Source organism: Crocodylus porosus, unplaced genomic scaffold (genome assembly GCF_001723895.1).
Source record: "Crocodylus porosus isolate Cpor-Errol unplaced genomic scaffold, CroPor_comp1, whole genome shotgun sequence".
NCBI classification, from domain to species: domain Eukaryota; kingdom Metazoa; phylum Chordata; order Crocodylia; family Crocodylidae; genus Crocodylus; species Crocodylus porosus.
This window is the reverse complement of record NW_017728931.1, coordinates 91,076,828-91,089,039: the sequence shown is the minus strand read 5'-3', so window position 1 is coordinate 91,089,039 and position 12,212 is coordinate 91,076,828. Positions and strand designations below refer to the sequence as shown.

Here is a 12,212-nt window from a genome sequence, read left to right as displayed (position 1 = left end):
CGGTTCAGCAGGATATATTGCTTTATGCAGACAGCTGCATTTCTTTTTTTTTTTTTTTTTTTTTAGGTAAAGAAAGGCCTTCAGGTCAGTCATTGAAAACATCAAGAGATGCATCCCCATCAGGTTCAACAGCAGTACCCTCTTCAAAGGTAAATGCCTTTAAATATTAGTCCCTAAAATGATTTTCAGACTCCTGTTTGCTTATTTGGCAAATGAAAGAGGCAATTTACCATTAAAAAAAAAAACAAGCCCTTTCCATTTACCATATTTACTTGAATCCAAGATGACCCCAAATTTAGGATGACCACCCCAATTAGATTATACATTTGAAATATTTATAAATTTGCTATAATTTTCCAGGTATAGAATTTAATGATCAGAGAGCATCTTGAATGTGTGTGCCCTTCCTCCTATAGCAGGAAAAGCAGTGGCTGGTGGGGTTATGCAGCTCCTGCCCTACCTGTCACCTGCGCCTCCTCATCCCCTGCTCCCCACAGTCTCTGCCTCTTCGTCCTCATTCTACACGCTGTGCACCTCCCCACTGCTTCCCAGTTTCTTCCTTCAGTCTCTACTTCTCCCCTCCACTCCTTTGCATTCTTTGCTTCTTCTCCCCACCAGTCTCTGCCTCTCCCCCCTATTTGTCCCAGCCTGTGCCTCTTTCCCCATTCCCCAACCCCACTTCCCTCTTCCCCCAACCCTCCCTTACTATCAGATTCTACTCGGGCTCTGTTCCCTCCAGAAGCACAGCATGTAGAAGCCTTTGCCAGGCAACACGGCAGCATCAGCACTGCTGATTGGCCAGGCAGGGGACAGAAATCCACTTGCTCCATGGCAAGCTGTGCCTGACGGTAAGTGGGGAGAGGGGCCGGAGTGAGATCAGGAGCGGAAGTTGCAGAAGGGTGAGGGGGGTGGGGAGGGGTAGGTGGCTGCTGTGGGTCTCACTTGGACTTGGGTCTACAATTATAGCTACAGCAGCTGCCTGCCGCACCTCCATTTTGTACACAACTCTAAGACAAGGGGCTGTTTCCCTCATGCTGATTTTGTAGGAGAAACCTCACCTTAGATTTGAGTAAATATGGTGTCTGCAGCAAACCCAGGAGTAAGAAACAGTGGTAATGAGAGAGGGTATGGGAAGCAGATCCATAAAGCTCTTGATGGGGAGAATCTCTATATACATAAAGGGCTTAGTCCATCTTTCTGTCCGTAACATTCTTGAGGGGTATTGTTCCTTCTGGGATGTGGCTGTAGCCAGTGCTGTGTCAAGAACGCCTGTCAAGAATGACAGGTGTGTGTGTGTGTGGGGCAGGGGGGTTGCAGCTGGATGCAGAGCGGCAGCAGTACAGGGCGGTGGGTGGTGGTGTGCAAACTTCCCTTCCCCCACCCCCACGCTCCTGGGAGGCGGTGGTAGCGCAGGATGGTGGCTGTCCGTTCCCACCCCCCCCATCCACAGTTATTCTTGATGGGCAGTTCACTAGTGGTAGTTATAATGTAGTACTTAAGAATAAAGGTCCACCACTTTTTGCTTAATAGCTTTTTTCCCAGTTAAAGGTGATTTTAATGAAATGTTAAATGTTGTGATGACATTTAGGTTTTTATCAAATGTATCTTATTGGAAAACAGCCAATTACATGATTATGGTAATTAGTTGAACAGCTAACCTAATAAGCCCATAAGCCCTACAGTATTCAGTATTGTTCTGTCAGTTCTATAGCAGTAAAAACACTTTTGCAAAAAAAATCTAAGCATAAAAGCAGGCAGTTCTACAGTAAATGCATACATATTTTGAGAGCTGTATTAAGGGGAAACATAGACACAATATGATATATTGTTCCTGATGTATAGAGTCTTATAGAAGATGGTATTCCTCCCCTCCCCTTTCCCCCAGGTAGTGCACAGTTTCTTATGTTACTTTCTTAAGGGGAAAAAAAGTCTTTTGGAACTCTGAACACTCCAAACATGTAAATATTGAATGAAAGAATAGAACTTTTGTAGGTGTGAAAGATACTGTTAATTGGGAGGGCTTTCAGGTTTTTGCACCATTATGTCGTTCTTAATATTTAACACTTAAGTAGCTCTTTTTGTTAAACTAGTCTTCCAACATTAATTTTTAACACATTTTACTGGGAAGAGATTGCTGTTCACTTCATTTTGGAGGCAGGGCATCCAGCATACAGGCTTTTACACATACATTCTTTGCACAGGTTTAGCCCAAATCAGTTTTACTTTATGGAGCCACTTCAAATCAGTTTCTAGCTGTTTTACATAACTTAGTTAAATACATTTACAAACTGCTAAAAGAAAATTTCTATTGGAAGTTAAAACATGGCATAAGACAGTGAATGGAATGAAATTCAGAAGCTAAGGCTAATGCTTCAACACTAATAGATGGAACTGCATTTCTACTTTCTAAGCAACATGTGATATATCTTTCTTATTTTATCAGAAAGTTTTACATGATTTGCATATTTATTTTTCTTTGGGTATTACCTGTATGTAGTTTTACATAGGAGTATTGTTTAACTATGGATTTCTAAACATCTCCCAAAGCAAACTCATACACACTTTCACAGAGCACAAAAGAAAGGGATAGATGAAAAGAATGGGAGATAATGACCACAGCAATGCAGGGAAGAAATTGGTTAATATTGTCAACCTGAGCTGGAGTTGCAGGTTGCAGATGGGGATCAGGATTCCTTGCCCAACCTAAATTTTGGTGATTGGTTTGGCCCCGGAAGAGGAGGTAGAGTAGGTCAAGTACCACATGAAAGGAAGAAAATTTCTCCATAGCTGCAGATGCATGAGATTTTACAGGCGCATACTATGCGGTTCAAAGTGTTTACCTCCATACCCCAATACGAAGATTGCAAATGCTTGAATCCATATGTCATGCATGCAGTTTGTCGATCCAAGAACTTCCTAGTCTATGGCCTTGTGCTTTCCATATGCTTATATTCAGTTCTGAAGCAATTCATGTTCTTTACCTCAGTCACTTTTCCAAAACTTTACTTTTCTGATGGGCAGAAATCTTCTAATTTCTTATCTGAATTTCATGAAATCAGAGAGGTAGGGAGGGCTGTAAGGGACTTCAAGAGGTCATATAGTCCAATGCCCTGCTTAAGCCAAGATCAACTCTATCCAAATCACAAATCCATTGTCTAACCCCTTAGCAAAATTACACAGTCAACCCTTACACAACACAAGACATAACACCCTAATCTTCCACAGGTAAAGCGGGGGGATCACGGCAGCCAACATGCTGCTGTTATTTGTTTAAATTCACTAGACATTTAATCTTGTGCTGTTACTATTTTTTAGCCTGTAAAGCTCTTCTCCCTCCTTAATATTCATGTCCCAAATGCATTTTAAAAATAAATGTCTTTATCAAGTTATTTTGAAACTAGGCTGGAAGAATAGCTAGGGCTGATCCTTGTTGTTCATGTTGCGCCTAGAAGCACAGTCATGAATCCAGGACCCCTTGGTTAGGGTGGATTGATATAAATGGAAGATTTAAATAATTTATCTTAATCAGCTAACCTTTTTGTACTTCAGTTCTTTTCTAAAATGCTTGTGTAACCCATATGCATTGTTTTATTAGTATAGAGATGGGGAAATAGTTGAGAAAACTGGTTTCTATCTCTTTGCTTCTCTGTGAAAACATGCAAGGAGACAGCAAATATAGTTTACTTGAAATATTCAGAACTACAAGCAAGTGCTGTTAATTACTGGGTAGCGTTTCTTCCATGAACTGGAGAGAGTGAGTTTTCATCATGGCGTCATGCATATTCAAAATTATAACACTGAGCTCAGCTAGGGAGATGCAAAGACTGTGGACCACCTATGTAGGCTGAGTGGATAAACTTAATATAAATATACAAGATGCTTTCTTCTGCAGTCAGGGACTGGCTCTTAATGCCAATGATGACTTAGTCAGTTTCCTTGTCCTGGTAGCAGAGCTCCTGAATCTCCCACAGAAGGAAGCTCTTGATACAATACTTGACCTATTCTACAATACTCATAAAAAGTATAAAAGTTAGATTTTATTTCCCTCCGATTCTTCCTTTACTTGGAAAAATATGTAGTATTTTTGACAGACCCTGATGGATTTAGAATACTTATTTTTATTTAAATATAGCGTGGCAGGGCACCTTTGGGTGCCTGCCACTTTAAGGGCAGAGGCAGGCAGCTACCCAGGTGCCTGATGAGCGATAGGCAGCCATTTTGAACAAGGCATATAAAGGCTGCAGTTGCTGCAGCCAGGAGAGGCAGAATCATCGCCTAGGTGAGCTGCAGCAGGAACAACCTTGGAGGTAAGGGCAAGAGCTTATGGGGATGGTTTAGAGGCTCCTGGTCCTGGGCATGACCTAAAAATGCACCATGCTGGGGAAGGGAGGCCTGGTGGGCTCGTAGTGGCGCGGGAGTTCCCAGGAAATGCCGGGCCAGTTACCTCTCTGGTGAAAGGTGATGACCTTAACCCCAGCTCCCATCTTCAGGTGGGTTTTGGAAGCAGCTGGGGAAGTAGTGGGGGCGAGGTATGCCCATGTGTAGGTGCTTGACCCTAGCAAGGATACAGATCCTGGAGACCCCAGAGGGGGTAGTGTGGAAAGCATTGGGAAGCCCCACACAGAGTAGGCCTGAAGGACAACCCAAAGACCAGCCGAGTGAGAAGTTGTGCCCGGTGAGAGGCTTGGGGCAGAATTAGCCCAGGGTTTGGCACAAGGCCGGACCACGTAGAGTAGGGGAACTCGCAGGAACCAAAGGGGCTGCGTGGCAAGGCCAGTATGAGAGTAGCGAAGCCTGATGGCCCAAGAGGGAGGGCTCAAGGAGGAGCAGGAAAGTGGAGTGTGTCTTGGTAACGGGCAGTTGCCAGAGGCCCCGATGAGAGAGGGGCAGAGTGGAAGAGGCCTCCTGTGAGAGGGGAGGTAGTGTGAATGTGTGTTTGTGGAGCCCAACTTTGGACTCAGTTTGCTCCAGTTTCAGACTGGGAATAATATTAATCTGGAGGCCATCTTCAAGGCATGGGCTGTGGTGTAGGGGAAGATGGAGTCACAGATAGTGCCCCCTGGCTTTGGGGCAGTAATGGGCAATCTCCTGCACGTACCATCCATGTATGGGAACAGCAAAGTCATGGCAGGTGGGATTGGGTGGATTGTCCCTCTGAGACAGGTGGGCAGGCCAGTAGGAGACCTGGCCCCGAGAGTTGCCACTTGTCACATATGTATAAGTATTTCAAGACATTGTAAGAAGTTTTGATCTTAACATATAAAATCATAGAAAGTTAGGGTTGGAAGGGACCTCAGGAGGTCATCTAGTCCAGCCACCTGCTCAAAGCAAGATCATCCCCAACTAGTTCATCCCAGTCAAAGCTCAGGCAACAAAGATATACTCCAGTGACATGACAGTTTTGACCTCTGTATCTCTCACCTTCTATCCCTCACCTCCTATCCCAGTGATTCTCAACCAAGATGCCTGGAGAACCTTTCAAAGGTGCAGCAGGGTTTCACACACTGCCAGTACTGTTAGGGGTGCAAATTTGATTCACAAGACAAAACCAGAGATTTCAAATAGGTATCTATGGTGCCAAAACCATTCTGACTTTTGTGGTCATTCTAAGTTTTAGAGCAATAGAATCATAGAAGTAGGGTCAAAAGGGACCTTGTAGATCTTCAAGTCCGACCCCCTGTCTGGGCAGGAGAAAAAACCGGGCTCAAATGATCCCAGCTAGGTAGGCATCAAGCCTCCTCTTAAAGACCCCCAGGGTAGGAGCCAGCACCACTTCCCTTGAATGTTGGTTCCAGATCCTAGAATTGCTCTATTTTTTCTCTAGTCAAAAATCAAGTGAAAACTTAAGAGCTGGCATTTTCTGAAAGGTGCCTCAAGTCTAAAAGGTTGATAACCATTATTTTATCCATCAGTAGAGACCATTTGTTAGCTGTGTTAGTTTGAAGTTAGGCAAAAGGCAAGGCACCATAGGCTGCATCTAGATGAGCATGGCTGTGTGGTATGTGGTGCCGAAGACATGTCTGCAGAGCCAGATACTGCACATTCAGCTGTTCTCTGTGCTGCAAGGTAGCAGCATGGGAGGAGGGGCAGAGAAGTGGGGCCTGACCCTGGGAGATCCTGGGGTCAAAAAAACTTACGGAAAAAAAAAAAGGGCAGCTGGAGCCACACTCCGGTTGCTGGCCCAGCTCCAAGTGGCAGGATTGCCGCTGCAGCAGCCCCAGAAGGTGCCCAGGACCAAGGTAAGACTGCTGAGGCCAGCCTAATGCTGGCCCTAGCCTCCCCTATTCCACCTGGGGTAACTTGCTGCGCGCCAGAGAGCGTGTGGCACAGGCATTCCCCAGGGAAAAGTAGGAGGGGCACAAGGTGTACTGCTGCTTCTTGTCCCTGAGGGAACAAAAGTCCTTGCTTGTATTGACATGGCCTTACAGAACAACTTATTTAGAGAGGCAGAAGCTTTCTTAAGTGACAGGCTTAGTTCTTCAGGTGTTATGAATGTTAGTTCATTCATCCCATTCATGCTGACAAAGTAAGCTGCTGCCTATGAAAGCTTATGCCTTTTTGAACCAGTTAGTCTCAGAGGTGCCATGCTGCTCTGCCTTCTATCCGGAGTGTACCTTTTTTTTGCCAGCAAAACTTCTAGCAGTACCAGATGTACCATACATCAGCAGTTGCAAGGTGACAAACATTCTAGTGGTATCACCATACCTGCAATACAAAGTTATAGTCTATAGAGAGTAGGTTTTGAAAGCTAGTAATGTAAATAACCATACAGTTTGATATATGAAATATGCTTGCGAATTTTGAACTTTTGTTTTGCATATTTTAAAGAGCTGGTAAATTCTAATCTAGCCTTTCAAGACTTTGAAGACTTATGCTTTCAATTGTTTCTGAGTATAAAGTGCTGTCTATTTTTATTACTACACACTCCTCTTGTTGGGGGACAAATAAATGATGTGGCAGCTCCTGCCAAGGGAAGAACTCATTTTACTGAACTCACTAGCTGAAAAACATCAAATTTTATTTCTGACTGTGTTTTACCTCTTTTTATTTATATATGCATGGTTTGCAACACAAGCTGCTGTTATCTATTTATAGCCATTAGTTAACAACTCAGTGGTGTTTTCATTTAACAGCTGTCTTGACTGTAAGGCTAGAAGTCTTTATCAAAATAAAAACAAAAGAACTATACAGTACGTAAGTAACTGCTTTCTGTTAATTGAGGCAAAGCAGGATTTTTTTTTTGTAGTTTATATATGTAGTAAGGGGGAGGGAGACGTAGAAAAATGTATCTGGGATTCTCTTCCTTAATTTTTTTAAATGGTCAGTCTTGACTCAACAAAATTCTATCCTGATAACCTGAATGGTCAAATTAGATATGGTGTACTTTGTCTTGTGAGAAATATTTTCCTTTATCTCTGTTTTTCTTTCTTTATAATGTACCTTTGAGAATTCTGCCACTTGGCCCAGCAAAGAAAAAAAAATGAAATACACCTGAGATTCCTTGTATATCTATTGGCTTGTTTGTGACTTGAATGAAATAATTCTGATGCAGATTCTATTTCTTATATTTCATATTTATATCCAATCAGATCCTGTTTGTAGGACTGTTGAAATGTTAAGTGACATGGTGTTTTGATTTAACTTCATGTAGTACGGAGCTGACCAGTGACAAATCAAAGTCTTATTTTAATATTCACAAGGGCCACATTTAAGGAAAGGGAGGAAATTGTCACAGCAGGTTTTTGGCAGCTGGGAAGAAGTCATATTGAAGAAGATAGACTTTGGAGAAAAGAATATGGAGGAAAATAGCAGCTTGGAATGGTTTGCGTGATTGTTCTTGGAAGGCTTGGAACAGCTGGGAAAAATGAGTTGGGCTACCCACACTATCCCCCCTGCCTGCCTCATACGTCTGTTGCCTTCTATTGCCTCTGGACTTGCATTCTATTTTTCTGTGATATGCATCAGTTAAGTAATGAGATGCTTGAATTAAGTCACTGAAAAAAAAACTTTTCAGACTCTTGCTGAGGTCATAGAGTAGAGATAATGGAAGTGTTGATTTAAGACTTAAGACTTGAATTCAGGAGATAGTCAAAGAGGAGCTTTGTAGTATTATGCAAAAAGAAGTCAGACACAAGTGTTGATTGATCTAATAGCTCTGTCTGGTTTGCAAGGATAAAAGGCAATAACCAATCTAAATAAAAATAGAATGGTAAGTACTGTATATATTACAATGAATAATAAGATAATTATGCAAGTAGATTATTCCATAAATTACTTAAATTATCAGAATAATGCCTCCATTAAGACAGTCTTTTATGGAAAATTGTAGGTCATTTGAAATAGAATTGGGTGTTGCTTTGGGGTCTTTTTAATCTGCCTTTTCAAACAAAAATAGTTGCATCAATACTGTTTAAGAAATTATTTCCGCACTAAGTGCATTACTTGGCTTCTACTATCCTAATAATAAACAATCAACTACAGACATCCATATATCACCCAATCAGAATGGTCTGTCTCTGGCTTTACAGATTTTGCTTGCACCCTGGTTACATTTTATGCATATAAATTTATTTATAAAACTGTTCCTCCAAAACTGAGTGCATATCCATGCACGCACACTTGTGCACATACATAACTCTGTACACATGCATACACACATATAGGTGTATACATACTTCTGCGCACATGTGTGCACACATCAATGTGTACATACCTCTATATGCACGTGCACACGTATATCAATGTATATATGTACGTATGTATATGGATGTATTTATATGTGTGTGTATATATGTCCATATGTATATTTTTATGTGTATATGTATATATGTGCACACATGCACTTTTGGAGGAACACCATTTTTGTATATATATGAACAAAATTAAGACTAAAATCCAAAAATTCCCTGAACTTTTGCTAACATTCCTACTCAGCTGTTAATTTTTCCTCCAAAAAATTTGCCCATTTTTTGGTTTAGTAAAACATATCCTTGGATTTGGGTATTTTTGTATTTCTAAAATGTGGCTTGTCACACAGATGGCTTCTATAGTTGGTTATTTTCCTCATTTTGAAACTTGTGTTTGATTCTGAATAATTACTTGCTTCTTTGTTTAAAATATGTGACTATTTTATATTAAAGCTAACCTGTAACTTTGCTGTTGTATAGGCCCTGGAAAAAAGTAGCAGGCTATCAGAAAAGGAACTTGCTGAGGCTGCAAGCAAGTGGGCAGCTGAAAAAGCAGAGAATGCTGATGAAAGCAATTTACCTGAAATTACTGAATATGATGTAAGTCTGATAAAATATATTTATTTTAAAATATTACAACAGTTAGACTCCTTTGTTTTTCTGAACTTTTCTAGATTTCTCATTTTATAATTCACAGAAAGGCTGATCATTTTTGTATATTGTTTATACCTTTTTGCAAACGAATAACAGTTGAGGCACACACAGTGTTGGGGGTCTGAGCCTTGTGTTTTGAGCTTACGTTTTCTAAAAAAAAAAAAACCTCCCTGTAAATTTTGTTGGCACAGTATTAGTTAGTATTAATCTACACCTGACAGATAAAGGCCTTTGACATGCAAGAATGCTTCTGTTGGCCAGACCCTCCTTGTATTCTCATTTTGTTTCTTGCAGGACTGGGTCTTAAGAGAGCAAGGGAATTTTGAATCAAATTGTTAGTTAGTTGTCTGGGTCTTTTGATTTTTAAAATAGACAAGTGAGGATCTATTGGTTTAAAAAAATGTAAAGGGATCTTCTGGCTCATCAGGTCTAGTTCTGCACAGTTATAGGCAATACAGTGTTTTTCATTAACATAAGTGTGCTCCACTTTAAAAGGAGTTAGGTTTTCTGTCTCCATTACTACAATTGAAAGGCTATTCCCAAGCCTCACTGCTCTGATGTTTAGAACCATCATAATTTCCAGCCTAAACTTGGTCATGGCCAGTGTCTTCCTTCATGCTGTTTACTTTGTATCGGTATTTAAAGACAACAATTTTATCTCCTCTCAGACTTCGTTTTGTTAGACTCATCTCCATTCCTTTGATCATGCTAGTGGCTATTCTCTGCACCTGTCTCAATTTGATTTCGTCTTTCTTGAACATTATGTTTTAGTTGAGATCTTACCAAGGTCCTGTCTGATGATGGTAATACTTCCCTGTCTCTGTTGGCTATACCTCAGTTTCGATTGCATTTAGTCTCTCTGCATTACAGGGACTTACGACATTTTAACTACATTAACAGCAGTGATGAAGTGGTTGCGTGCCCTATACAGACCTAGCATTGCTCCTAAAACAATACCTACAGCCCTGAACAACAGGCATGGCAGAAGCAGACTTTTTCCACCCCTAATTGACAACACTGCCCGCAGAACTTTGTAATATAGTCTAGAGCAGGAGTTCCCAAACTGTGGTATACATACCCTTGGGAGCACACAGGAGAGATTTTGTAATGGCAGCTTTAATTTTCATTATAATAATAATTGGCATTTAAGGGATTAAAATATAAAACATGCTGGCAGGGGTATGTGGGCAGCTGGAAAATCTGGAAGGGGCTATGCAGTTAGAAAAAGTTTGGGAACCTCTGATCTAGGTCTTATCTGAGGATCACATTTCTTTTTTTATGGCTCTACCATATTGGCTGCCAGTCATTTTGTGATGAACATTGGTCCTTCTCCTCAGCCATTTTCAGTGGGCAACCCTCCAGATTATAACACATGATCTTGTTATTGATCCTTAAGTGCATGAACATTAATTTTGTACTATTGAATTTCTTACCATCTCAGTTACGCAGTTCTCAAAATTGTCTGGTTAAGCTTGTAGTACATCACAATCCTTCTTTGTTATTGATGATGCCTCCTAACTTTGTGTCATCAGCAAATTTTATCAGCACACTTCTTTTGTATCAAAGTTTTTAATGAAAGTATTAAACAAAATCAATCCCAAGACCTCCTTAGGTTCTGTGCCTGCTACCTCCCTCCAACCTGATACTTCCCTTTTCAGCATTACTGGTTGATATGATCTTTATTCAAGAAAAACAAAGTAACACTTATAATGTACACAAGGTCCTTTAAATATTTTGATTTTCTTCTGTGCTGGAAATATCTGCTTAAACTGTTGAATTCAGAGAATTTTGTATAAATATATAATGTAAATATTTGTTTAAATATATAATTAGTGTATGTTTGTGTTACATTTGTTTGCCAGTAATCGAGGAACAAACAGGCAATCTGTATTTTGAAGTTATACTTCTGACATTTAAAATAATCTGGTTATAGGTATAAATATTTTTCTCTTGTAGATATTAAAATTATTCGGAAGCATAAAATTGTTACGTGAATGTAATATTGTGACAAGTGTGTGCATATTTATGTCTCCTACATGTGTACAACTTTGTAAGCAAGTTATATACATCTTGCTTAGTATGTTAGTGTAAAAATGTACCATACTGTACCATCCAATCCTGTAACACCATTTTCTAATTTAAATATTTTGATTGGGTACTTAATGTTTGACGTTCTTTGATTGGGATTAAACATTTTAACATGCTTAATTTTCTTTAAAATGACAGCATGACTCGATTAGAGACAGCATTTTGAGATTTAATAAAGTAACAGGACTTGCAGAACTATTTTAATTATTTATATGGCCTCAGAACTTTATGCAGGCCCTCAGGGAACTCTACTAATTCATTCTTTTTAACCTTTTCTGGCAGTTTAATGTTCTGCAACCTTCTTTTACTACTTACAAATCTTACCAGAGTTTTTCCTCCATTTTGCTTTTGTACAAGCTACTACCTTTAACAGCTGTGTTTTCTGAGCCCATTCATTACTGGAATGTTCCACTGTATAGTAGTTTGTCATCATTTTTCTTTGCTTTTCTATTAACCTTGCATTCTGAATCATTTTTCCATATCAGTACAATAAGTAAATTTAGGTGACTGGGTGTGGACAGACATAATACTTGGGTGGGTTTAAATGAGGTTTGAGCTACAAGCATCCAGATGTACAGGCCAGCTTAGAATGGTTTAAGCCTCCTGAACTAGTTTAAAAGTATTCCTGGATTATCAAATATTATTTTGAATCAGGTCTTTATGAGAATTAGGCTCCGGAGCAGTGAGAGATGCGCGGGTGAAGCCCGCTGCGCCCCCACTCTCCCGAAGTCCCCCAGACACCCCCTCAGCAGCCGCAGAGCCCCCTGCCGACCCCCAGCACAG

General features: G+C 40.4%; 1 protein-coding gene across 5 annotated transcripts in view; it reads left to right on the top strand.

Annotated features, from left to right (window-relative positions):
* PPHLN1 (periphilin 1) overlaps positions 1-12,212 on the top strand; it is a 118,424-nt gene that overhangs the window by 55,028 nt on the left and 51,184 nt on the right. For all 5 annotated transcript variants that reach the window (XM_019543364.1, XM_019543367.1, XM_019543366.1 and 2 more), the window contains 2 exons: positions 67-149; positions 9,168-9,287. In XM_019543364.1, coding sequence (XP_019398909.1) covers positions 67-149; positions 9,168-9,287 — 203 coding nt within the window. The remainder of the gene's footprint in view (positions 1-66; positions 150-9,167; positions 9,288-12,212) is intronic.